Source organism: Leptosomus discolor, chromosome 10, assembly GCF_034619465.1.
Source record: "Leptosomus discolor isolate bLepDis1 chromosome 10, bLepDis1.hap2, whole genome shotgun sequence".
NCBI lineage: Eukaryota > Metazoa > Chordata > Aves > Leptosomiformes > Leptosomidae > Leptosomus > Leptosomus discolor.
This window is the reverse complement of record NC_141400.1, coordinates 11,726,855-11,752,042: the sequence shown is the minus strand read 5'-3', so window position 1 is coordinate 11,752,042 and position 25,188 is coordinate 11,726,855. Positions and strand designations below refer to the sequence as shown.

General features: G+C 53.9%; 1 protein-coding gene across 4 annotated transcripts in view; it reads left to right on the top strand.

Moving 5' to 3' along the window:
* Positions 1–4,155: 4,155 nt before the first annotated feature.
* The window catches only part of NSD1 (nuclear receptor binding SET domain protein 1), a 67,292-nt gene continuing 46,259 nt past the window's right edge, over positions 4,156–25,188 (top strand). The window contains exons 1-3 of one of the 4 annotated variants that reach the window (XM_086470803.1): positions 4,156–4,471; positions 5,302–6,008; positions 23,631–23,766. In XM_086470803.1, coding sequence (XP_086326929.1) covers positions 4,156–4,471; positions 5,302–6,008; positions 23,631–23,766 — 1,159 coding nt within the window. Of the gene's footprint in view, positions 4,472–5,301; positions 6,009–23,630; positions 23,767–25,188 lie in introns of those variants that run through there. The other 3 variants (XM_086470806.1, XM_086470804.1, XM_086470805.1) reach the window with 3 other exon arrangements.

The following is a 25,188-nucleotide window of genomic DNA, read 5'->3' as shown; positions in this document are numbered from 1 at the left end:
GCTGCGAGCCCCATCTCCTGGCCAGCGGGAGCAGCTCCGCGCAGGGCGCGCAGAAGTGGGGCCGGCCGGGCGGCCCCCCCCACCCCCCACCCCCCCCCCAGCTGCACACCCACGCCTTTTCGGCTGGTGACAGTGGCCTTCGCGGCAGGCCAGCCCTGGGACTGAGTTGGAGGAGTGACAAACTCGGCTGGGAAAAATAGTGTGCGGCATGGGGACAGATCCTGGCTCCGGTCTCCGCCCCATCGCCCTCCCAGATGGATGGGGCTGGGAATGGGGCAGGGCAGGGGGTTCGGGCTGCAGAGCTGCGCTGTGTCCTGATGTGGATCCCGCTCGTACCCACTCAGGGTGACGGGGACCAGCGTGGGAAGGGGACCCCAGGGGCACCGGAGCCTGAAGAACCTGGCTCTACCTTGGGCAGATGGAGCAAAGCCCAGCGACAACTCAGCCTCGCTGCCCAGAGCTGGGGCCCTGTGCACCCCCCAGCTGGGGGTGGGGGGCAGCATGTCTGCCTGAGGGCTGGGGGAGCAGGGAAGGCCCTGCGAGGGGCTGCAGCACCGAGCCGCGCACTCTGGGCCTCAGTCCCTCCGGGATAACCCTGTGCTGCACATGGCTGCTGGGGTGCCAGGTCTCCAGTCGGCCCCAGCCCAGCGACAGCTCTTCCACGCGGGACAGAGGAGCTCACCAGTGATGGTTCCTGTCCCCAGTAGCTTGTGGTGGGGGTCCTGCCCCCCAACTACTGCCCTTGTGTGTCCCAGGGCTGCTCCAGCACTGCCCATCCTTGGGGCTGCCCCCCAATGTTTCGAGGGGGCATGGGAGCAGCAGGGCAGGGGGGCTGCAAGGTGGGGGACCTGGGAGGCCAGGGCGACCCGCAGACCCTCGCGCCAGGCACACAGGCCCAGCGAGGACAAACCCAGGGCTTCCTCTGCGGGCAGATGCGGGCAGCCCTGCCTGCCTGCAAGCGCTGAGCTGCGGGCAGGGCGCTGCCGGCACAGCGCCGGGATGAGCCCCGCCGCCCGTCCCGGCTCTCCGCCGCTCCGTCCCCAGCGGTTTCAAGCCCCGCAAGCCGCCTCCCGGGGGGAAAGGGGCCCCCGGCAAACCCTCCGGGCAGGATGCTCTCCTCTCCTCCTCTGCTTCCTTCCTCTCCCCTGGCCGGGCCAGCCCTCCCCCTGCCCGCCGCAGCTCCTTTAACCCTTTCGCCCACGCTCCCGGCCATGCGCCAGCCCCTACGGCCACGGCTCCCGCCCGTCCTCCCCGACCCTTTGTGCAGGGGGGGGCCGCGCTCCCCACGGGCCCCCCACCCCCTCCCCGGCCCCTCCTGCCATCCTCCCCCGCAGTGCCCAAGTGTCTGGACTGCCGGCGGCCCGCCCCGACCCCACCTTCCCACGGGACCCGCGTGGGCCACAGCTCCCTCCAAGCCGAGGTCTGGGGCTCCCCGCCGGCTACCCGCGACCCCCCCCCCCCCGCCTCGCCATCTACCCCCAGGGAGAGCGAGCGGGAGCCCCCGGCGCGGGGCCGCGCTCCCTTCTGCATCGCTGCGGCGGTGCGGAGCGGCCATGGCGGGAGCCGGCGCTGTGCACCAGGGCGACGGGGAGCGGGGCGGGGGGGGAAGGGGTTGCTCCCATGGGGGCACCGGGGCCTCCCGAGGGAGCCCGCAGTGCCGTGCGGCCACCGGCCTGAGCGGCTCCGGAGCCCCGGCGTGCTCCGGGAAGCCGGGCTGGGCCGGGGGCCGAGCCTGGCCGTGGGGTGGGGGGCTCGCAGGCGAAGCCCGGCGGCAGCGGGGAGGTGTGTGTGTCCCCCCGTTCCACCACCTCCCCCCCCCCCCAAGCCGGCCGCCCGCGCTCCCCTCCCGGAGCCCGCAGACAAAGGCCGACGCGGCGGCGGGGCCGGCCGGTGCTGCCCGCTGTGCCGCACATCCGGGCGGGAGCGGGGCGGCGGCGGCCGGGGTGCCATTTGCTGCGGCTCTGCCGGAAGAGAGGGGCCGGGGAAAGGCCCCTCCTGCGGGCGCCGGCCGCGGCGCGGGGAGAGGTGACACCGCAGGCGGAGAGGGCATCTGAGGGCATCCCGCCGCCCCCGCCCCGCTCCTCCCTGCGCCGGTAACCGCACGGCTGCGGGGAGCACTGCCGGGCCCCACTGGGGCACCCCCAGGGATGGCGGGGTGGGTGGGTGTGTGTGTGTGTGCAATGGGACTGGGACATGCCTGGGGGTGCCCCGAGCCACCCGGGCATCACTGCCCAAGGTGCACAGCCCCTGCCCGCCAGCGTCCCGTGGGGCCAGGCTGTGCCACGAGCAGAGGGCTCAGCCCCTGGCGGGTGGCACCTGGGTGGGGGACAAAGGCCGGGCATGAGGCCAGTGGCCAGGCTGGGATGTGCCCTGCTGGCAGTGCTGCCTCTCCCTGCTCAGCCAGCGTAATGGGGGGGCAAATCAGCAGGGCGAGGGCAGCCGGTGACAGTCCGGGCCCAGGATGCAGCTCCCCTGCTTGGGACAGTCCTAAACCTCTCCCCATGCCAGCCCTTGCTGGGTGTCAGGCGCCAGGCTACGGGGAGACATGGGGTGCTCCTGCACTGCACAGGGCCCTGCCTGCCCGCAGGGGGTTATAAATAAACCATTAGCTTTATTTTTGGGAACGTGGCGGAAACGTGCATGGCAGGTTGCTCCAAAGAGAAAGGAGGAAAGTTGGCTGCGGGGCCCACGCCCGGGCGTGCCAGGGTGTGGCTGCTGCAGCAGCCCCAGTCGATCTCAGGGAGAGAGGCTGTGCCAGAGGTATTTCCCCTTTGGGGGGAAACAGGGTGACCCCAGCCACACCGGGTGTTGCCCCATCTCCATGTGGGTGAGGAGAGCCACGTGGACACGAGGCCTCAGTGCCAAGTTCTTGCAGCATCGGGCACAGCGCAGTCCCAGCTCCCACGTGTCGCTGCAGCACGTGGGGACGGGGCACGATGGCCCATGGCGGATCAGGCACCGCCGGCCGAGCTCCAGGCTGGGACCTTGGAGGTACAAATATGTCACGAGCAAAACCTCCGCCCGTGGCACTTCCTGCCAAGTCACCCCACCCTCTGTGGGTGTGCTGGAGCGGTGCGAGACTGAACGTGGCAGTCTCTCCGCGGTGGCAGCACAGCAGCAGGAGAACAATGGGGTTGGGGACCTCGGTGTGGCCCCTCTGGGGCAGATGCTGGGAAGAAATGGTTGCCCCATCGCCAGCTGCAGACAGGGCAGGGCCAAAGGGGCAGCGGGCGAAGCCAAGAGCCCTCGGAGGAGCTGCCAGCATGTGCAGGCAGGGTGCAGGGCTGCCCGCAGGTCGGATCCCGCTGCCCCGCTGAGGTGCCAACCCGCAGCTGCTCCAGGCTGGTGTTTTTGCACCCCGGCGGGGCGGTGAGGGCCAGGCAGCGGGCACCGCCTGCCTGAGTGTGCAGAGAGGCTGCTCCGGGGCCCCTGCCCGGCCGGGGGGCGGGGGGGCCAGCACGGCCGTGGGGCTCCCGCACGGCCGGGCTGGGGAAGGGGGGGCGAACAAAGGGCAGCGGCAGGCGGGGGGGAGCGGGTCCGCCCGGGCAGCGCCGCGCCGAGCCCAGCTGCGGCACCCAGCTCCCCGCCCGGCACCCCGGGGGGCGGCCGGGCCCAGCCCCCCGCGCGGCCCGGGCAGCACCGCCCCGGTGCCACATCCCTGCGCTGCCCCGGCCGCTGCCCCCCGCCCGGCCGCCCCCGCCCCGTGCCTGCCCAGCCGTGCCGGTGCGGCGGCGGCGTGGCGCGGCGCCCGGACCCGCTCGGCTGGCGGCGGAGACCCCGGCCCCCATCTGGAGGTAGCGACGGAGCCGCCGCTCGCCGTGGGTCGCCGGCCGGCCGAGGGGGGGGGGGGGGTGGCGGGGCGCCGATGGCGGCCCGGCCCGGGGGAGCGGGCGGGCGCGGGGCCGGCTGCGCGCCGCTCGGCGGCGGGAGGGCGGGCGGGAGCGCGGCGCTCGCTGTCCGGGAGCGGCGGAGCCCGGCGAGGACAGCCAGGCCGCGGGCACCCGGGCGCCGCTCCCCGGCGGGCGAGGCTCGGCGAGGCTCGGCAACGGCACGGCGGGCCCCGCGGAGGGCGACGGCCCGGCCCGCCGGTGCGCGGGAGGGCGGCGGGGGAGCGCGGCCGGGGCGCCGGGCCCGGCCTGCGGGGCGCGGCGGACAATGGCAGGGGGTAACCCGAGCCCAGCGGGGGCGGACGGCGGCCCGCGACCCCCGCCCCACTGGTTGCCCGCTGAGACCGGGGCTGGGACGGGAGCCGGGACCGAGGCGGGGCGGGCGGCCCACGCCGCCGCGCTGGAGCCGCCGCCCGCCGGGTGCCCCGCCGGGGCGCAGGGCCCGGCCGACTCCATTTTGTTGGCGCCCGCTCCGCCGCCGCTCGCAGGCCCGCGGCCTGCCCGCCGGCTGCACGGCCGACGAGGCGGAGGGCGGGGGCGGGGGGGGGCGAAGGCGGCGGCGGACGGGATGCCGGGGCCCGCAGGTGAGGTGCGGCCGGGCCGCCCCGTCCCGCCCCGTCCCGGCGGGGCCACCCGGTGCCCCCCGCCGCCGCTTAAGATGGAGGCGGGGGCGGGGGGCCCGAGGGCGCGGGGCCGGGGCGCCATGTGCACGGGGCTGGGCTGGGCCGGGCCGGGCCGGGCCGGCCGAGCCGGGCCGCAGGCGGGGAGCGGGGCCGCGGCGGGGCAGGCCGGGCCGTGGCGGGGTAGCCGCTGGCTGTGGGGTGCGCCGGGGGGGGGCAGCACTGAGCGCCCCCTCCCCTCCCCCACTACCCCCCCCCCGGGCAGGCGGCGCGCCGGGGGGGGGGAGGGGGGCGCCCGGCGAGGTGCGTGGGGGGGGGGGGGGTGGAGGGGGCCCGCGCGGGCGCGCGCTGATTGGCCGCCGCCGAACCCCAAGAGCGGGCGCGGGGGGCGCGCGCGCAGGCGCGGGGCGCGCGCCGGCGGGATGGCGGCGGCGTCGGGCGCGCGCATGCGGGGGAGGGAGGAGGGAGGCGGCGGAGGAGCGCTGGCGGGGCCTGGCCGGGCCGGGTCGGCGCGTCTCCTTCTCGGCCCGTACCGGGGGCAGGCGGCGAGCCGGCCGCGGCGGCCGCAGGTGAGCGGCGCCCCACTGAGCGGCGTCTGCGACGCCCGGCGAGGCAGGCGGCCCGAGGGCCAGGCGGGCCGTGCCGGGCCCGGGCGACGGGCCGCGGCCTGGGCCTAGCGCGGCGGCGACGGCGGCGTCGGCCCGCGCGGGGCCAGCAGAGCTGGAGCGGGCCCCCGGGCGCGGCTGCCATTTTGCGGCGACGGCCGAGCTGACCCCATTGTGCTGTGCCCGCAGGTGGATGCCCGCGGCCCGGCATGGAGCAGGCCTGCGAAGTGAGCCGGCGCAGCTGCCTCGTCCCCTTTGGTACCTCGCTGGCCGCCACCGAGGCCAAGGGCGGCCCCTTCGGCGAGGGCCGCGGCCCCGAGCCGCCCGCCATGCAGCTGGCCGCCGCCAAGCCCGTTTACGGCCAGGACCCCTCGTCCTGCTACATCCCGCTGCGCCGGCTGCAGGACTTGGCCTCCATGATCAACGCCGAGTACCTCGGCGGCGCTGCCGACGGCGCTGAGGCCCTGCCCGACCCCGGCTCGCCGCCACCCCGCCTCCCCGCGGCGCAGGACCCGGCGGCCGGCGCCGACGGACCCGGCCCGGCGGCCGACATGCCCCGCGGGGCCCTGTCCTTCCCCCTGCTCCTGCGGGACGGCGGAGAGGAGGCGGTGGTGGAGGAGGAGGAGGAGGATGATGATGAGGAGGAGGAGGAGGAGGGAGCCGAGACGCCGGAGGAGGAGGAGGACGACGACGACGACGAGGAGGAGGAGGCGGTGGCGGACGAGGAGGAGGAGGAGGCGGTCGAGCCCGGCTCGCGGAGCCGCGGCCGCCCCGGGCCGCAGCAGGGCCCCGCCAGCCCACCGCCACCGCGCTTGCAGCCTGCCGAGCCGGTGCCGGACGGCGGCCCTGGGGAGAAGCCGGAGCCTTCCGCCACCGCCGCGGCGGCCCTGCAGCTCGTAAGCAACGGCGGGGCGCGGGCAGGGAGGGCGCCGGGCGCGGGGCCGCGGCCGCTGCCATTTTGCAGCGGAGGCCGGAGAGACGAGGCGCCGTGCGGCGGGGCCGGGCCGGCCGCCCTCGCAGCCGGCACCCTCGAGGGCGGGCAGCCATCTTGCCGAGGGGACCCTGCCGAGGCGCGGGGGGAGGCTGCGGCCGCCCGGAGCCGGCGCTCGGGAGCTGCTCGGGGCTGCCGTGCCGGCGCTCGCCGGCCAGCGCGGGCTGTCAGCGGGCTCTGCCGCGCACCTGTGCCCCGGCGCTGCCGGCCGCGCTCCGCCCGCGCCTTTTTCTCTCCCCAGGAATAAGAGGCACTATTCCTTCGACCGGGAACAGCGGATCGCTGCAAAGTTCGGTGGAGTTTTTCCTCCCCGTTACGAGCTTTTTTTTTTTTTTTTTTTTTTTTTTTTCTTAAGATAACAAGGACGGGAGGAGAGCTTTCCCCTCTCCTGCCTGCTCCGGCTTTAACGCTGTCAGATGGCTCTCTTTGTCTGGCCTGGCCTGAGGTACCCAAGCAGTGAGAGTTTGGCGATGGCCGGGGAGGGGCTGTGTCATGGCCTGACAGACCTCACGGTCAGGAAACCCTGCCTGTTATTCAGGCCGGGTTTTTTCTTTCTAATTTCTCTCTGGGCTCACAAATTCATTTAGTTTATTTTCGGATGCGCTTAATAAGAAGCAAGACTGATTGAACTTTTAGAGTTCTGAAAGCAGTTAGATGCATTCAACTTTTTTGTATAATGTGCTTTTGAATGCAAGTATAATTCTTGGATGATTTTCAGCAGGACTTTTTATTTGCAGTTGTGTGTGTATATTTCCTGCAGTTTTGCACTGGGTTTTTTTTTTTGTGTATTTCTTAATTAAGCTTTTGCAAACTTAAGGTTCCTTACCGGAGGATATTCTGGGTTTTAAGTATTATTTGATCAGGGTGTGAAAATTAACTCATGTGACAGTGCTGATACCAAAACCATCTTGCTCTCTTTAATTTCAGTAGTACTGCTGATGCCGGACAGATGCTACTGGTGCATGCAGCGCTTGGGGGAGAGATACTTGCTTTCACCTGTGTTCGTTTGGGGACACGCAGTGTTCCTGCTGTGTCCTCGGGGAGGTGGGGGAGCACGTCACAGGGTGCCCACCGAATGGGCAATTTCAGGAAGATGCTGACAGCAGCTTAATTTGTTTGTGGCACGATGAGGCTCAGCTCTAGCTCTGGGTCGCAGAGCCTCTTGACTCTTCCTTGCGAAGAATCCATCCCCGTGTGGAGACTCAGTCTTTAGTCTTTGGATGTAAGAGGCTGCTGTCGGTCTAAGGTTTGTGCATACACTAAGCTTTGTTTTGCAGAGCAAAGCGGGGATCTCTCAGCAGACATGTGCTCGGTGATGCGGTTGTGGGAGGGTCTCACTTTGTAAACAGAAGCCAGCAGAGGTACTTTCACAACACTTGCCTCTGCAATCAGTGTCTTTTACGACGTGCTCCGCAGAACTGCAGCTTGTACGGTGACAAAACTGTCTTGGTGATTGAGCCTGTTATTTGAATATGCAACGAGGGGTTGGCTTTTCAGTAAAATTGTCTTCCAGTCTGCTATAGTTAGCCTTGCTGAATTGTTTTGGTGACTTAAAAGCATAGCTGTGTTCAGAAAATAACACAAAGCATTTTTTTAGGTAGCCTGGGATCCTTCTCTCCTTGAGTCTTGCATTCTTCCTTTAGTAAGTAAGTGCGGGTTGTCTGAGTGTCCTTCGTTTAGCCCTGCTGCTTGTGGGACATGAGTAGAGAGGGATTTTTCTCTTTGCCAAGTTACCAATGAGACAGTTAAAATCTTTTGATTGTCAAACATGACACAGTAGCTAGAAATAACCAGGCTTGCTCCTCAAGTCGTGTATTCATGTAAGCATTTAATTCCTGTCTTGTTTGTGTTTGGGTAACTGGAGTCCACTTTTTTTGGACAGCTTGCTAAAACTTAAAACAGAAGAGCACCCCAAAACAACAACCACAAACCCCCAGGATTTCCGCACTGCTATTTTTAGGGTGGCTTGTCATAGCTGGGCTACTCTTTCAGATAATCACCTTTACCCAGCCTGATGATGTGGCTCCTCCACCGTACAGCGAGACTTCCTCGCAGCTTTTATTCTTGAACCTCATGGCTTTGGGTGTGCCCACTGCTGCTCGAACTTCCCGTTTCACCAACAGGAGAGTGTGCATGTACCTCGGACCTCTGTGTCTGCTTCTTGTAAGTTTTGAATTTTTCACTGGATCATTGTGAACTCGCTTTGAAAAGGCTGACTTCTAAAATGTCAAGAGTGCCTCCAGCAGAAGGGCCAGCATTTGGTTTAGTCTTCAGTGGGATGCAAAGCCCAGCATTTAAGTAATGCCTCTGGGTAGGAGGGGTGCCAGCAGGTATTGTTTTGCATGGGATTTGTTAATAGCCCTGGCATCCGTTGCACTCAAGCCTCTCCCCAAACAGAGGAGAGGTTGCTCAGGTAGCATTCAGTTGTAAAGAGGGATGTGCATGTTCTGAAGGGAAGTTAAGTGTCAGGTTAGGCTGAGTTGCAGTTGACTGAAGCTTTCCATGCTCGAAGGAGCTACTGTCAGCTTTTGTGTTGGAGAGAAGGAAATTATAGCTGTGGTTCTTGGGTCTCCTTTCTGCTCCAGAAGTGACGATACAGTGACTGCTAGCAGCTGCTGGCTTACTCACTTGTGTGTGTGTTGGGTTATCGCCGTTTAAATTGAAATGGGCAGTCATGTTTTGGTTTCTGTGTTTGTCCTTTACCATCTTGACATGAGCTTGTCTCTAGCACTTTCTTGTCCTTTGCAAGTTACAGAGGACAGCATTTTGTGGAGTTGGAGGCAGAATTGGGCCCAGGCTCCAGCACTGGGGAGGGCACGTGCAGCCATGTAAGGTCTGAGCAGTGTAGGCCTTGGTTGCTGAGGAATTGGAGCAGGCGGACTCGTTTCTGACAGAACTTTTCTGCTGAAGTTTTGGGGTTTTTATGTAACTTTAAGTGCCATATTGCTTGGCTTTTGCTTTGCCAGTTTGTTGCTTTTTAATTGCTACCCACAAAGTATGCTAGAGTCATTTGGTTTGTGGAGTTGAGCAGCGGGAAGCAGAGAGTTCTTGGACTCGGGTAGGTCTGTGCCACTCTTGGTGTGTGTGCTTGGCAGCGTACGAGGCTGGGTCACGCATTCACACGCTGGTTTTTCCATGGGACGCTGATGGCTGCAGGATGCGCAGAACTTGCATGAGGCTCTTGCTCGATGTTGCTTTTCATTCTTCTCGTACTATTTCCTTACTGTCCAGCTCCACACTGTAGGAGTGTGATGTTTGGGTAGTGGCAGTGAGGAAATGAGGTACAGAGAAATCCAGAGTCAGATCTTTCATTGCTAAGGATGGCTGCTTCCAGTGGCTGGCTAAGGAATGAGTAGGGCATGTATGTAGGGCTCCTGGAGGGTTTTTGCTTTACCAGAACCACAGTGTATGCAATGTGCTAAGATTACTGAAGGCCAGCAAAGCCTCTCTTAAAGCCTAGAAGTAATCTGTGACGAACTTCAGAGTTCTGTTGCAATCTGCAGCTGTGGGAAGGTACTCTCATTATAAAGTGTTTGTGTCTCTGTGTGAGAGTTACTCTGGTTCTTCGTTTCATTGACATGTCTAGTGCCATTTCTCTCTCTGCTAAAAATAAAATAAAGGAACAAACGCCACGTGATACTTGCTACTCCGGTAAACGTTTCTGAAAGAATCTCCTACTAAGGGCTGTTGGTTTGAGGTGTAAGTAACTCCTGGTAACGTTATATCCCTGAGATACAGTAGGTATGGCAGTGTTTTGTTTGAGCAGGGAACATAAATTTCCTTGGTCAGTTGACATTTTCCTGGTGGTGAGATGAATTCTGTTTGGCCGTCTGTGCTTCCTGCGGGCACGGCCTCCTTCTGCATGCATTGGTGAGAACAGGCCCTCGGTGTACTGCTGTCCCTGTACGTCTGATCTTGCACGCACCCCTCTTTGCCGCTGAGGTTTACGCTGTTTGGAAGACCTTATTTTTTCTCAGAAAAGAGCACGTAGCTGGATCTCGCATGGCCATGCAGTCTGGTGGTATCCGCTGGGCCCCTGTACTGAAGCACATTCTTATCTCGAAGAGCTCTAAACTTGCCCGCAAAGCACTTCAGCTGTGATGGGCATCCAGAAGTATGGATATTTCCATGGTTAGGGTGCTGTCCTGGGCTGTCTTACTGCTCAGCCATAAATTTTTGAGGTCCTTAATGGCTTTGCTTTCATGATGTGATGGTGCTGCACCTCCTCTTTGTGGTGGTGTGAGTGGGTGGGTGTTAAGATGCTTCCACAGCAGGACAATGTACCCGAGGTGTGAGGAATGGCTCACTTTGAGTGACAGCAATTTTCTGAACAGTCTTGTGGGATCTAGAGCTCTGCTGCACAGCAGATTGGATCCTGGTTGTATTTATTCTAGCATTTGGCTGGGATTGGGATTGCTCTTGCTCTCCTTGTTTCATTTGTTTGTTCTCTAATCTGGTATTGCTGATATTGCTGATAACGTGAAATACCTGTTTGTGTATGTGAGGTTACAGAACATAATGTGGTTTCTCTAGTAAATATGGATGCTATGGCTACCTGTCATGCAGTGTGAAGTTTGAATGTTCAATGCCTTTGCTTCATGTGCAAAGTTCAGCTCTGAAGCAGAACATGTCTGTGTGCAAATAGCAAAACGAGAGGTATTTTCTAGCAGACTGGACAGTCTTGAAGGTGAGGTTTTGCTGAATGGGATGGCAGGAACCTCTTACGTTGTTTGTGCTTTCTATAGAAAACTTATTTTTAAAGCTTGGGTCTTTGTTCAAGCGATGTCCTGGTTAACATACTGTCCTCAGTCATAAATACTTCAAGTTTCTAATGAAGATTGTTGCCAGAGGAGCGTAGACTTCACTGAGCTTTTCGGCAGTGAAGTTCTGCTCTGCATGGTGTGGCACACTTGCTCTGCATGGTGTGGCACACTTGCTCTGCATGGTGTGGCACACTTGCTCTGCATGGTGTGGCACACTTGCTCTGCATGGTGTGGCACACTTGCTCCATCGACTGGTGTGGCACACAGTATGTCGACTGCCGCTGTTACAGGAAAAAACAGCCAACAGTAGCAACACAATCGGCTTTTACAGGTGCTTTTTTAGGATGCGTGCTGCCTCCCAAGGCCTGCTACCTCTGCTAACAGTCTTTCTCTTTACTTGCTGGCGATTTGTTTTGGAAAAGAGCATCTCCCTGAACTTGAACCTTTTTTTTGTGGCATCTCTTACATTGTTGAGAGTAGAACGATTCTAGTTCTGCTGTTACAGCTTCCTCTAAGCCGTTGCTAAAATCAGCAGTAGTGGCTCGGTTTGGTGCTGTAGCAGTAGTGTTTGACTTCAGGGCAACATATTTGTATTTTGTGTCATGGATTTGTTGATTGCCTCTTGCAGTAAAGCAGCTTCTTGTTGCACTTCACTGCACCCTTTTCCCAGAAGTGGGGTTAAACTGTGTGATGTATAACAATTATTAGTGGGTTTTTTTTTAATTTCTCCATGTTAATTGAACAAATCTGTAGCTTACTGAAGGTGTCAACTCGATATGATTAACAAGCTACTTGACCCCAAGAGAAAAAAAGGGGCACTTTCTGAGTTATAGTTGAGACAGTATTTCTTAAAAAGACATTTTTAACTCAAAAATCAGTATTATGAGTGATGAACAACTTTCAGTCAAGTTGCTTAGAATATACTTCTGTTTTTCTTGCCTGTTACTGACAGCTTCTTGTATATAGTCATTTTGATTGGTTTTTTTTTTTTCAGTTATTTGCTGCGGCATTTAGAAAGGCACCAGCAATTGAAACACCTGAAGAAAGAAACTCAATCCAGGGGTGGATGGGGTGGGCTGTGTGAGTTTGTCCTGGGAGTTTAAAAAGAAAAAAAAAAAATTTAATGCCATTTTTAATACCAGAAAAATAAGACCTATATTTTGTTCCGTCTGCACAGAGCCATCTGTGCTGTGCAATGCAGTCTTTGCTCAGTAAAATGGGAGTTAAATCCTTTATGGTGGTTAAGACATTGCCAGGATTTCCAAGTTAATGGGTGGAAAAGGTCTGTAAGAGTCTGCTTTGAATTAGAGCAGCAGTTTTCAACCTCTATTGATTTGTGGACCCCTAAACACTTCCCAGGTGCAGACTCTTGTCTAGTGAATTTAGACCTATCAACAATAGCCTTGCTTGCTTTCATATAATTTCATGGCATCAGAGTGTTTTTCTGCGGCCGTGAGTTTGCAGATGGCTGAGTTACAGAACACGTTGCATATGTTAGTCGCAGTGACTGACCTGCGTGAATTTTGTGTTGAATCAAATGTGACGCTGCATTTGTGCTGTGGGTGCCATCCCCTGCCTGACCGCCTGCTGTCCTGCGTGGCAAGAGCGCTTGATAAAAGTTGCAGTTCGCTTTGCTGCAATAGTTACTGGAGGTTGAAATGTCGCATTTGAGTGTGTTGGCCTGAGTGCAGTGTGGTGTACCGGTTAAGGTCAAGCTGGTGTTGGAAACTACAAGGTGTGGTGACATCAATGAAATGTGTTGGCACTAGCGTAGAGGGTTTAGTGCCTTTTGGTGTGCTGTGGGACAGGACTGTTAGCGGTCACCGGTGTTGCCCTACCACCGCTCTGCGGGGAGGGCTGTAAAGAGCAATTCAGGGTTTATAGCCTTTGGGGAGGTCAGAGTCGGGTGCAGGTAGTGTGTCCTGTGCTAAAAAGGTTTAGAGATGCTCAGGCGTAATCCTTGCAGTTGTGCCTAGGATTGTAGAGGCCTCCTTGCCGAGGTTGCAAGGTTTGCTGGTGGTGCAGGAACAGGGTGCCAGCGGGAGTGTTACCGAGGACCCATGCAGGGCGTAGGTGTGTGTTTGGGCTCCCTCAGTAACATGCCATGCTCCTCCCAGCAGGTAGCTGCAGCCAGGGAGCTGAATGGTAGCACGAAGGAGTTTGGCACGCCTGCGGAGTTGTGGTGCTGAGCAGAGGCAGACTAGAAGGTGGAGAGTTGGGTGTCCCACGGGTTCAGTCCTGGGTAGGAGCATGGGCCTTGCTTTGACTGACCTGAGCGGGTGCTCCTGACTCCGGTGCCCAGAAGGGAAGATGCTGCTGCGTGTTGGAGGCAGAGACTGACACCCCTGGCAGGTGCCAGCTTAAGTTCTCTGCTCTTGTTAAATTAGAAACCTGTTTTCAGTGTGGCTACTCACGGTAGCTTTGCAGCAGTGATTACATGCGCAACAGCGATAAAGATGGGCTTGGCACGCATCCACCTCTCCTGTGTCCAAAAGCAGAGATGAAGCCAGGAGAAATTTCAGCAGTGTGCTTTGCCTCTACTGAAGGATGGAAAGCATTTGTTGAAGTTGACATGCTGACGTTCTGTGGTTACGATTAAGATCGCATCAAGATTTATCTCAGCCAGGTCTTTGGAAGAATGGCAAAAAGCAGTTGGGAGAAAAGCCCTTGTGTATCATCTCCCTGTCCCAGCACTTGTGGAGTGTGCTGGGCCTGGCTGGGCACCTTCACTTCTGTCTCTAGCACAGCCCAAGCAGCAGGTTTGTACTAAGTTGACCCACTGGGCTCGTTGCCTGGTTTGGTTGTAGCCTCGGCAGCGACGGAGCCGCCTGATCCACAAACGAATGGCGTGCCCAGCAGCCAGCGGCATCCGCCTGCAGCCTCTCTGGGCCGAGTTGCTGCCGCGGCTCTGTGCGGGCAGAAGGGGCGCCGCGTGCGATGTGCGTTGGCGTTGGGGAGGGGAGTGGTCGGGAGTGCTGTTGGTGGCTGAACCACAGGGAAAGGGCAGCACAGCTCCAGTCCTGGAGGCTTCCTCATGTCCCTGTCCATCCTCCTCTTCATGGGATGCAGGTGTGGGGGGTGCTGGGGTAGGGAGCAGCAGGTAGGGTTGCCGAGCAAAGCTTTGTTTGTGCAAGTTCTTGGCAGGGAACTTGTTCTGTGGGTTACACACAGTATTGGACAGCTGTGAGTGCTGCTGGAGGTGGCACGTTCACACTGCTGTGGTCTTCAGAAAAAAAAACCCAGTTTTATAGGTAATAAAATAGCTGTGTAACTTGTATTAACTTTCAGACACTCGTCAGAACTAATGCATCAGGGACTCATTTTTCATTTTCAGACATGCAGAATTTGACTTTTGTGCGTGAGAAATGCAAAGTGTTGAGTTGGGTAGAGCAGTCCAACACAGCATTGCATACTAGCCAAAGGATAGGGTGCCTCTTGGTATTTTTTAGGAAGAAGTAAGCAGAGAATTCCTTGCACAGTTGTTATCTCAGCGCATTGGAAACCTCCAGCTTCTTTTTTTCAGCTCTTGTAGGGCATCCAGGGCTGAGCGTGCAGCGAGGCTCTCGCTCTGAGCTCTGCTTGAAGTTTCCCTGTTCCTCTTGTTTTGGAGGAGTGTATTCATGAGTTTCCCTCCCACTGTTGGTGGAAAGATAGAAACCTGCCTGTTGCCTAATATGAGAAGGGCGGGGAGCAGGGTGGTTATCACGCTTTTAATAGTTCCCCCGCCTGCCCTGATGTTACTTTGCTGTTTGGTTTGCCCAAGCACCTGTTCAAACTTCTTACTATTCTGCTAATGTGGTGGCTGCCCACGGATTTCTAAATAGCAGCAGTGAAACAAGTCAGATTCCTCTTCAGTTTTAGTTGGCTGTCCTCTCACAGTATGTGCACGAGTATGTTTAGGAAGCTGGATTCGCAGCATAAAGGTTAGGAAGCCTTCTGAAGCGTGAGTTTGCAGGACCTGGTGATTGAAGCATGAACCTTCCTCAAGGCATGGCTCTTAAGTGTGGCTATCAAGAAATAAATAAGCACAAGGTAAGTTTATTGCAGTGCTAGTGTTCAAAAAATCTGATTTGATTTTTAGTAGGGATTAGGCAGAAGCAGTTGAAATTTTAAATGCAAATTAAAACAATTTTGTGTGAACAGAACACTTACAACTTTTGTTCGTTTTGGAAAAATGGTTCAATTGGGCAGAGGGGATTTACATGCTGAATTACCACCTCATTTTGAGGAGGTTATGGTCTTGAGTAAGTGACATCTTTGCATTTGATCTAACAAAGTAGGATTGTACCTTCTTCTCTTGTGGGTGAATCATAATTTCTGCAGATTAGATTTGCAAGCCCCGGTTAAATGTTTGTAGCTTTTAAAGAACCCCATGGAATAAAAAAACAAACAAACAAACAAACTGAAAACCAAGACAACCAACAAGCAAGTGTTTGTAGTTACACATTTAATTCAATGCAAACTCACAGTTTTTAGCTTTTAAGGTTCTGATTTGGAATTTGCTCTTTGCACTGCATGGACATGGGCAGTTGTGGTCAACAGCTTGATGTCCCGAGTGGAGACCAGTGACGAGTGGTGTTCCTCAGGGGTCAGTACTGGGACCAGTGGTGTTTCACATGTTTGCTGGTGACATGGACAGTGGGACTGAGTACACCCTCAGCAAGTTTGCTGATGACACCAAGCTGCGTGGTGTGGTCAACATGCTGGAGGGAAGGGAGGCGATCCAGAGGGACCTTGGCAGGCTGGGGAGGTGGGCCTGTGCAAACCTCATGCAGTTCCACAAGGCCAAGTGCAAGGTCCTGCCCCTGGGTCGGGGCAATCCCAAGCGCAGACACAGGCTGGGGGGTGAGTGGATCGAGAGCAGCCCTGCGGAGAAGGACTTGGGGGTGCTGGTGGGTGAAGAGCTGAATATGACCCAGCAATGGGCACTCACGGCCCAGAAAGGCAATCGCATCCTGGGCTGCATCAAAAGCAGCGTGGCCAGCAGGTCGAGGGAGGGGATTCTGTCCCTCTCTTCTGCTCTGGTGAGACCCCACCTGCAGTGCTGCGTCCAGCTCTGGGGCCCCCAGCACAAGACATGGACCTGCTCGAGTGGGTCCAGAGAAGGGTCATGAAGATGCTCAGGGGGCTGGAGCACCTCCCCTGTGAGGACAGGCTGAGAGAGCTGGGATTGTTGAGCCTGGAGAAGGGAAGGCTCCAGGGGAGACCTTACAGCGGCCTTCCAGTGCTGAAAGGGGGCCTGCAGGAAAGGTGGGGAGGGACTCTTTGTCAGGGAGGGTGGGGATAGGATGAAGGGTAACAGGTTCAAACTGAAAGAGGGGAGATTTAGGTTAGAAGAAGTTGGGAAGAAGTTCTTTACTGTGAGGGTGGTGAGACACTGGCACAGGCTGCCCAGGGAAGCTGTGGCTGCCCCCTCGCTGGCAGCGCTCAAGACCAGGTTGGATGGGGCTTGGAGCAACCTGGTCTGGTGGAAGGTGTCCCTGCCCATGGCAGGGGGGTTGGAACTAGATGATCTTTGAGGTCCCTTCCAACCTGAACCGTTCTGTGATTCTGTGGTGTTCTCCAGTACTGCTTCATTCTGGTTACAGCTTAAGCTGCAGTGGATATTGTTTACGTATGTAAAGTAGAATAGCCAAGTTCATTTTGCACAGTTTGAATCTTTTTCATTTCATGTATTTAGAAACTTCATTTCAGAAAACAAACGTTGCATTTAACAGATGTCTTGCTTGTGAACAGTTTGATGATGTGTTGAGGAGCACAAAAGTAAGGCTGAAAAGGGGGCAGATCTGATGACCTGATTTCAGTTTGGGGATTTTTTTTTTTGCTAATTCTCTGAGGTAAGAAGATACTTGTTGATACTTTGTTCTTCAGACTTAGCAAAGTCCTGATAATGCCTGTGGTTCCTCTTCCTTGAAACAGTTAATGCTGATTTGTAAAAAAGAACTTGGTTTATTATTTAAAATGTATGCAGATAAGCTAGCATGAGAGTCTTTCTTCTGCTTCAGGCTCCTGGCAGTGTTTTGAAGTCTTCTGTATGTTTGTGTGTCTGGATTTCTCTCCACCAGAGCTATGGATGAGATCGTACCCCTTCTCTCACTTCCTCCTGCCTTCCTCAAGCTTCACCGTTGGGTGCATTTCTGGTTATTAGGATGCTGAAGCTTTGTATTGCACTGCTGTTGAGTCAATAAGGAAAATGGTCTTCATTAAGAAAGCAAAACAGGGGTGCTGTTAACCAGTTATTTTAGAGTCAGAGGCTTGGTGTTTTCCCATCAGTACATTCTTTATTTGAAAGTATGTTTATAACTCCTGAACTTAATAGAAATGCTTCAGAGTGTATGAATTACCCAGTGTGGTGCAATCAGCTCCCTTTGTTTTAACCTTTCACGGTAGTTCATACGTACGTAGCACCTTTTGCATTTGTGGGCTGCCACAGCCTGGAAAAGGGTACTAAAAACTAGCCAAAGACAACAAATACCCACAAGCATGTAGATAACAGAAGTTTGGCTTGTATCATAATCTCTGCTGTATTTTTTGCTAGTGAATATTTAATTAGTGAGCATTTAACACTTCTGTGTGATAATGGTCCCAGATAAGAGGTATAGTATACCTTTTCAGGCACGAATGTAGGTCAGATGCCTGTTTGCTTTTTGCTGCAGTGCTGAAGCTGAAGGAAGACTGGGTCGGTGGGGGGAGAAAGAGCGTGTCCCCTGGTCCCCAGCAGCACAGGCTGCCTGTGGTTTTCCAGTAGGCTTCTCTGACTTCTGGCTTTGACTTGAAGCTTGCCATAAAGTTAAGTGCCTGCGTGATTATTATTCTGGTGAGGGTGGTGATGGTTTCAGCAGATACACCATGCAGGTGTTGTGGTTTGGGTGATTGTTTTTTGTTTGGGTTGGGTTTTTTTTTTTTCTTTCTTACATACTTAACTCCAGTTGGGTTTACCCCTTTCCCTGTGCAGGGATTTATTCCTGTAAGTTTTCTCCTAGTGGAGTGCAGATGGCTGCTGCTCTGCCTGCACAAGCGCAGGTTCAGCATCATAGTCTCTCTCTGAAAGCTCAAAGTTCCTATGTTTAGTAATGCTACTTTCTAAGGAGGAAACTTTGACCTCTTTTTGCCTGGCTTTAAATACTTCTTAAGCTGTGAAGTAGATATGATTTGATTTTCTTTCCATTTTATGTTTTTTTCAACCGATTTGGTTTTGATTTCAGAAAAGCTTCTTTAAAACAAGAGTCTTTGCTAATGAGACTTTATTTTTTGGCTTTCATCACGAGCAGTTATTAATTTCAGTTCTTGACTTTGCTTCAATGTTGTTCTTAATCTCACCTCCTTTTTATTATTCCATGCAACATCCACAAGCAAAGATTATTTTCCAATTCTGTCGTCTTTCCTTCTATCTGTATTAGTTCATTTCTCAGTGCACGAGTGTTGGAGCTGAGTGAAATAATGAGCAGCGGATCACTCGGACTTCTTTCCACCCTCCCATCCTTAAGAGCAGGATGGTGGTTGGAGTTGTACTTTTAACTCTCTCTGTCAGCAGCAGTCGCTGTATGAGGGTTGCAGTCATTGCTGCTTCGTTTCTGTGACCCAAGTTAAAGGATCTGGACCCCCTATGACAGGAGCTCTATGGACTTGAGACGGAAGGATCAGCCTGGGCTCAGAGGGCTGAGGCTGAAGCTGCTCTACTTTGCTTTGTCTTAAATCGTAAGTTAACTCAATGAGGTTGAACTTCTGGTGGAGGGAAGCACCATCTCATGAAAACTTTTGGGATAGCCTTAGCAATGCCCTTCCAGGCCAGTTCTGATATGTTTTTGCTGCCTCTCCTTTGTGAGGGCAGAGGGTGAATAAGCTGTTGTGTGATGGTGAAATGACAAGAGTCGGGAGTGGCATGTCCTAGGCATGGTGCTCCTCTGACACCAGCCATGTGGTTGATTGTGTTAGATACTGCTTCAAGCAGCCTGTTTGGCCCGGGCTACTCCAGGTGCCTTGGTTGGTCAAAATGTCGTCTCTCCCTCAAGTTTGCTTTGTTAGAATTTTTTTTTTTTTTGTATTGCTAGTACAAAGAGCTGTTGATCTTCAGCTAGTTCAGCCATATCTAGGGCTGGGTTTGTGACTGGTAGGAATTAGGTGAACTCCTTTTCATCTCGTCCTGTTTAGGAAAAAACTAATAATGATTGAACTTTAAGGGATAGAAGGTGGTGCTAGGAAAGACAGTGGACTGACCCTCACCAGGCTTCCTGTTCTAAGTAATAAGAAGTGGGTATTGAGAACAGCTTGTTTGCAGTCCTGGGGGTTGATGGGCTGCAGGGAGAAGCAGGAGACTTGCTGCCTTAGGAATGAGAAGGTTTGAAGAGAATACTGAAAGCTTATAGGGCAGAGTTGTTGCTCCCTTCGGCCCCTGGCACTGATGTACGAGCTGGCTCATGTGCGGGGTGTGACTTACCTGGCAGCTGCTAGTGTGGTGAGATCTGCTTGAGAGATAGCCCGTGCTCCTGCTGCAGGGCCCTGGGCAGGTATCTGCTGCCTGCTCAGCGGAAAAGGCTATTAGTGTCATTGTTTATACTGTATTATTTAATTACCATTTGGATGCGGCCGCCTCATTTTATTTTCTTCCTTGGCTTTGATTCTGTCCATTTCGTGCCTGAAACAGGCTTGGCAGGATCGTCTTTCATTATTCTTGGGGGTCAGTGGCTTCCTTCTTGCTTTTCTCCATCCTTCTCGCACACAATCTCTTTTGCTGCCCCAGCCTTCCTCCAAAAACATGTTCTGTCCCTTGCTTCATTGTTTATAATTAAGTCAGCAATAAACTGTAGTAGGGTTATTTTGGTCAAGCATTTCCATGATGGCTTTCCAAAGCAGGTCTGAATTTGAGGTGTGCAGGGCTACAGTGACTGCAGCTCGGTGCAGCTCTTTGGGTACATGATAATTGAAAATGTTGGCCTGTTACAATATATATATCTGCCCCTTTGTGTGCAGTTTGGTCTTACTGTGGCTCTGCCAAGATGGTCACATCCCCAGTCGTGCTGTTGGGGCACATGGAGTCTCTGCAGCCGTGCCATGCTGTGCTGGAGGTGATGGGACCGCTCTGGTTGTTACAGAGATCACCAGTGCTGCAGGAAGCATGCACCCCGTGGCTATGAGCATCCACGTGTATTTGTGGACTTGAACTTTGCACCACTTCTTCCAGCAAGATTAATGGATTGAACACAACAGCTTCAAGTGACGCAGCCAAGAGCGGGTACTGGATAAGCATTATTTTTGTCGCTTTTTAATGATGTGGTTATTTTAAAAGGAAGAAAATTGATGAGAAACAGTTGAGGGCTGACTCTGTGTGTATAATAATAAAATCATTTAGAAATGTAAGCTTTCTTTGCTTGATTGTTCATCATAAAGGTCTTCCCAACCTAAATGTTTCTGTGATTCTGTATATTTCATATTTGCCTTTGGTGAGAATTTCAGGAGGGCAGAGATAACTGCTTGTGCATATGTCTTTTCCATGAGAAAGCCTGCTTTCTCATGAGATACTGAAACTTGGTGCTCAGTGTCACTTACTGAATTGCAGACTGGCATGTCTGGTGTAGTACAAATTCAGGAGGTATTTTTTCAAGGTAGAAGTAAGCATTTGTGTAATCTTTCTGCTGAACCTTGGTGATCAGTGGTCATTTGGAGTCTTGCATTGGTGGAGAAGATTTGATTAAAGACATCCACAAGTTACATTTTTCTTTCCAAAAATAGCACAAGGATCTGAAATACTGTGTATCATCTAGAGTTCAGGCTATAGCTTGTCCCATCTGAACAGCAAGTTAGTACCAAACAGTTGGTAACGGAGTAGGCAGTAGTGACTCCCTTTAGGAGAATGTCTGCCTGTACAAAAACAGTGATGTTGCTCACCGATGGAGCAAAGCACTGTCCTCCTCTTCCTCGCTAACCAGGCTCTTGCCTGCTCTGAATTTCATCAGCATATCTCCACTGGAGTTACAACATGGTACCTAACTGGTATGCAGTGGCTCACAGGTTCTGTTGTTACTTAAACATTTGAACATTTACATGCTCCGTAGGTAAACACTCAGCACTCTGACCATTACATCTGAAGTTTGTTGTGTTTAAAAAAACTTGGTCTTTCCTTAGTTCACAGAAATCATTACTGCAGGGCTCAGTTTTTGGCCATCGGGATTTATTAGCAGTTTGGTCTTGGCACAGTAAATGTTAATTGTAAGAGGAATGAAATTTGTTGTATTCTGACCCAAGAAATAAATGCCTTGGGGGCTGTAATTCTGGCATCCCACAGCAGACTTTAAAGGAAGAGACTTACTGTACCTGGAAATGATAATAACTGCTGCTTTCACTCCTCTGCTATTTTTTTTTTTTTTAATGTTACAAATTTTAAAACTCCCTAGCAGATTTTTTTTTTTTTTTCCCCTGTGGAAATGTAAAGGCGTCTCTGGCCAGGTGGTGGGATTTAGGGAGAGGAGAGAGGGAAATAGCGCCAGCCGGCGACCTGCTGCAGTGCAGCCCCTCGCAAGGCTCCTCCTCGGGACATCGGAACATGGTGCTTCCTGATCTGCTGCTTCCACCCGCTGGTGGGGCCTTTGTGGTGGGTGATGATGGGGCCAACATCTGACTACTGGTGCTGGGGAAGGGGGAGAGCAAACTGGGGAGGAATGAGAATAGCTGCGGGCTGCTCGGAAGGAGAGGTAACTGTTTAAGCATTGTCTGAATAGTTTCTTGAAAGCCACCTTTTAATCAGGCGCCTGTGTGGGGTATTGGAGGGTGACAAAGAGTTGATTTAAATGCAGACTTGCCTCTAGGCAGGGGTTGTGGGTGTCCCTCAGGTGGATTAGTGTGAATGGCTTTGGCAAATCTCCAGCATAGTTTTACTGCTCCGTCCAACTGGCTGTGCTCGGGTTACAGTTGTCTGTAAGATGCACATGCGCTGCGTGTGTACTGTGCACTGCGTTTGGGATAATCAGTGGTGATACACATGTGCCCCTTCAAGCCTAGGGTTCAAAAATGCGTGAAAAAAAATTGATTCAAAAGTCACATTTACAAGAACAACACAAGCTGGAATCAGACAAAAAAGGGGGGGGAGGGCGGGATTTTGCATCTGAAAGTGCATCTGCATTTTAAAAGCATCAGCAAAGGCAGCACCTCTGATTCCCACGCTCACGGATGCATGGGCTGTTCCAGAAACCTGCATCTGTGGCACGGTGGAGGCACGGAGGCTGCAGCAGGGCAGTGGCAGAGCGAGGGTCTGCAGCTCTGCCCGGTGCTCCTTCACGTTCCCCGTTCCTGAGCTCCGGCTTAGCAATAAGTTATTGCGTGGCTTTTGATGACTGAGTGAGAAGAATTTCAGCAATGTAGTCTGTAACGTCATTACCTGCTTTTTTTCATGTAACAGAGGAGTTTATCCTTTTGTATTTTCTTTAACCACATGAAGAAAACCCATAAAACTCAACCTGAAGCGGACTATACCTTTTATTAGAGAGGTCTGTTGCGTTTTAGTTGCTAGGATGTTGAACTGTGAATTGCAAGAGACGTGCCTCGGGAAGGCTGGCGAGCAGGACAGAGAAGTGGAGTGAGAAGGTGCGTATTTACGCTATGACAGCTTTAATGAGGAACATACTGCTGATGCTTATCAGCAAGAATAATACCTATAGCTCTTCTTAGAGCTCTTAAAATGCTGAACCCACCTGGGACATGTTGTTGGCTGGTGCTGCTAAACAGGCACGGAGACTCCTGTATCCCGTGAAAGCCTGTTGTACCCTGTCTTGGCTCAATTAGTCACAACGCCGGTAAGCTCCTGAATCCTCCTCTTGGCAGAGGTCCTGCTGGTAGTGCAGCGTCCAGCCAGAGAGTGTGTGTGCTTAGCAAACGGCACAGGATCTGCTCTCTGCTCTTTGATAACAAGACAGAAATGGCATTGAGCAGCGTTAGGTTTTCGTGTGTTGAAAGATTTTTTGATGTTCTCATGATCGTGGCGCACCCGTGGGAAGCAGAGTGGGTTTGGGTGACTGATTCTGCGGAGTTGATACTTGTGAGTGGTTTTGGAGACAGGCGAAGGCTGTGTGTCTGCCTGTCTCCTGGAAGGGGGATGACTGCCATTGCGCTCCATTTCCCCTGGTTTGTAGTTTTGGGGCAGGGCAGTGGCAGTTCTGCTTATGTGAACTAAAAGTTAGGACATAAGGGGATTTTCTGATTGTACCTGCCTTTGATTTCAAATACTTTGGTGTCGGATACTTGGTGGTGAAGCTTTTTCCTGAGCACATCTGAGAAGTGGGAAAGTTATTACCTTGCACATACCAACTTTTTTTTTTTTTTTTTTAATTCAGTTGATAAACATTGAATTTGCTGTTCTCATCACCTTCTTCCAGTCAGGAGTATTTCATTATCTCTTACTACTACTTTTTCTGTATGCTGCAACCTTTGAAATGAACAAATTGATGTTAGTGAAGTAATGGGAGCTAGTAGTGACTCCAGATATTTACCTGCTCGAACGTGTGAAGTTTGAGTGTAGTCATTTACCAGAGGTCACATTCCTTACTAAAAAAATAACAAAAAAACCTCTCAAACCTGGTTTATTGTTTTGTTCTTTCAGAAGGATGGGGAGAACCTTCTTTGAAGGTGTAGGAGCCACTAAGTAAAATCAGGACTTGCTTTTTAATGTAAATGTCTCTGGTGGCCAGATGTAACTTGCATACAGGGGGGAGGCAAATCTCTTTAAAAGCATCTGGAGCTTTAGTGATTTCTTGTGTTCTGGTTTTTCCCCAAAGATCCGAGCCAAGAAGAAACCTACTCCAGTGAAGTATGAAGTTGGGGATCTTGTTTGGGCCAAGTTCAACAGACGCCCATGGTGGCCATGCACAATTTGTCATGACCCAGTGCTGGACTGTCACTCAAAAATGAAAGGTACTGTATCTATTCAGACCACAAAGTGGAGGCGTTGTGTACGGCAGGGTGCTGCAGTTTTTAATTGATTTAAAAAACATTTCTGGCCTTTGGAAGGTATGAAGAAATAGACTCTACTGTGGAAGACTTAGATCTATAAAGTAGACCTAGATCAGGGAGGTGACAGGAGGAAGATGGGGCTGAGGCTGATGGAAGTGGCACAGGTAGCTGTTGGACATGTAGGCTCTTCTTCCCAGAGTATAGGAAGGATGAGTAGCTGGGCTGAGCTCAGGGCGGTGCCCAAGAAAAAGCAGCCTCTTGAGAAAGGGATGCAGAGGAAAAGGAGGTGAATCAGAGAGGTGAGGAGAGAGATGTGCAGCAGGTGAGCAAGCAGAGCTGGGAAGCCTGGAGTGTGTGAGGACGCTGAGAGTCGGCCAGGCTTGGAGAACAAGAGGCTGGAGAGGCTGAGCGGTGGGGTGTGGGGTAGCGCAGTGTAGCTGCCGAATGCTTGAAGGTGTGATGGGAATGTGTGTGAGGAAGTGAATTTTTTTTGGTCTTGTTTCACACAGGGAAGCAAGGGGCTGTTTATGGGGAAATACAGGAAAACCTTGGAGATGGAGCCACATGTGTGAAAGTTCAGGGCATAGTGTGTCAGAGAGACTGAGAGGCAGCTGAGTGTGAGGGGAAGAGGTGAGGGAAATAAGACAGAGCTGTGCATGCTCGAACACAGGGGAGAGACAGGAAGGAAGAGGGTCTTACGAGCTCAAGGCAGAGAGAAGTGTAGGTGAGTGGTAGAGAAGACAGAGGGGAGGTGATTGTTTGGAAATTGCAGCTCATTTGAAGGCTCTCACAATGCTTTTAGGATCATACTAGCTGCCATGGGGAGAATGCCACAAATGGAAAGGCTTATTTATTTGTTCCTGGTTTCCTCTTGTGATTCTTTTTGTTCTGTGGGCAACTGGAAACCCCTTGAACTGGTGCCGTCTGCTGCTGACAGCTCTGTAGATTGATGAGGTTGCCACTCATCAGTGCATTTCTCTCCAGTTTTTGTGGCCCTTGCCAGCCAAAGACTAAGTGCTGAGAGCGAGTAGACTTTTTTCTGAATGGCCATCAGCTCAGAGCCCTCTGCTTTTTCTCTAGAGACATGAATTAGCTTTTCCTACATTGTGCCCATGTCATCTCCAAGTCTGGTTGCTGCAGTCTTTTTCCTTGCTATTTCTCCTCATCCTTTGGGAGGCATTCATCCTGATTCTAGATAATACTGAATGTGCTATTTTAAATAGTCCCTTTTGAGCTCTCAAATTCCTGTTGAAGATGTTGCTGGAAGATATGCCAGACATATATTCTCCCCCTGCATCCCTCCCCATGAATTTTTGGACAGGATTTAATGTATGTAGCTGTCCAGTAATCCCTTCTCAGCCTGCATATGAGGATTTCTAATAA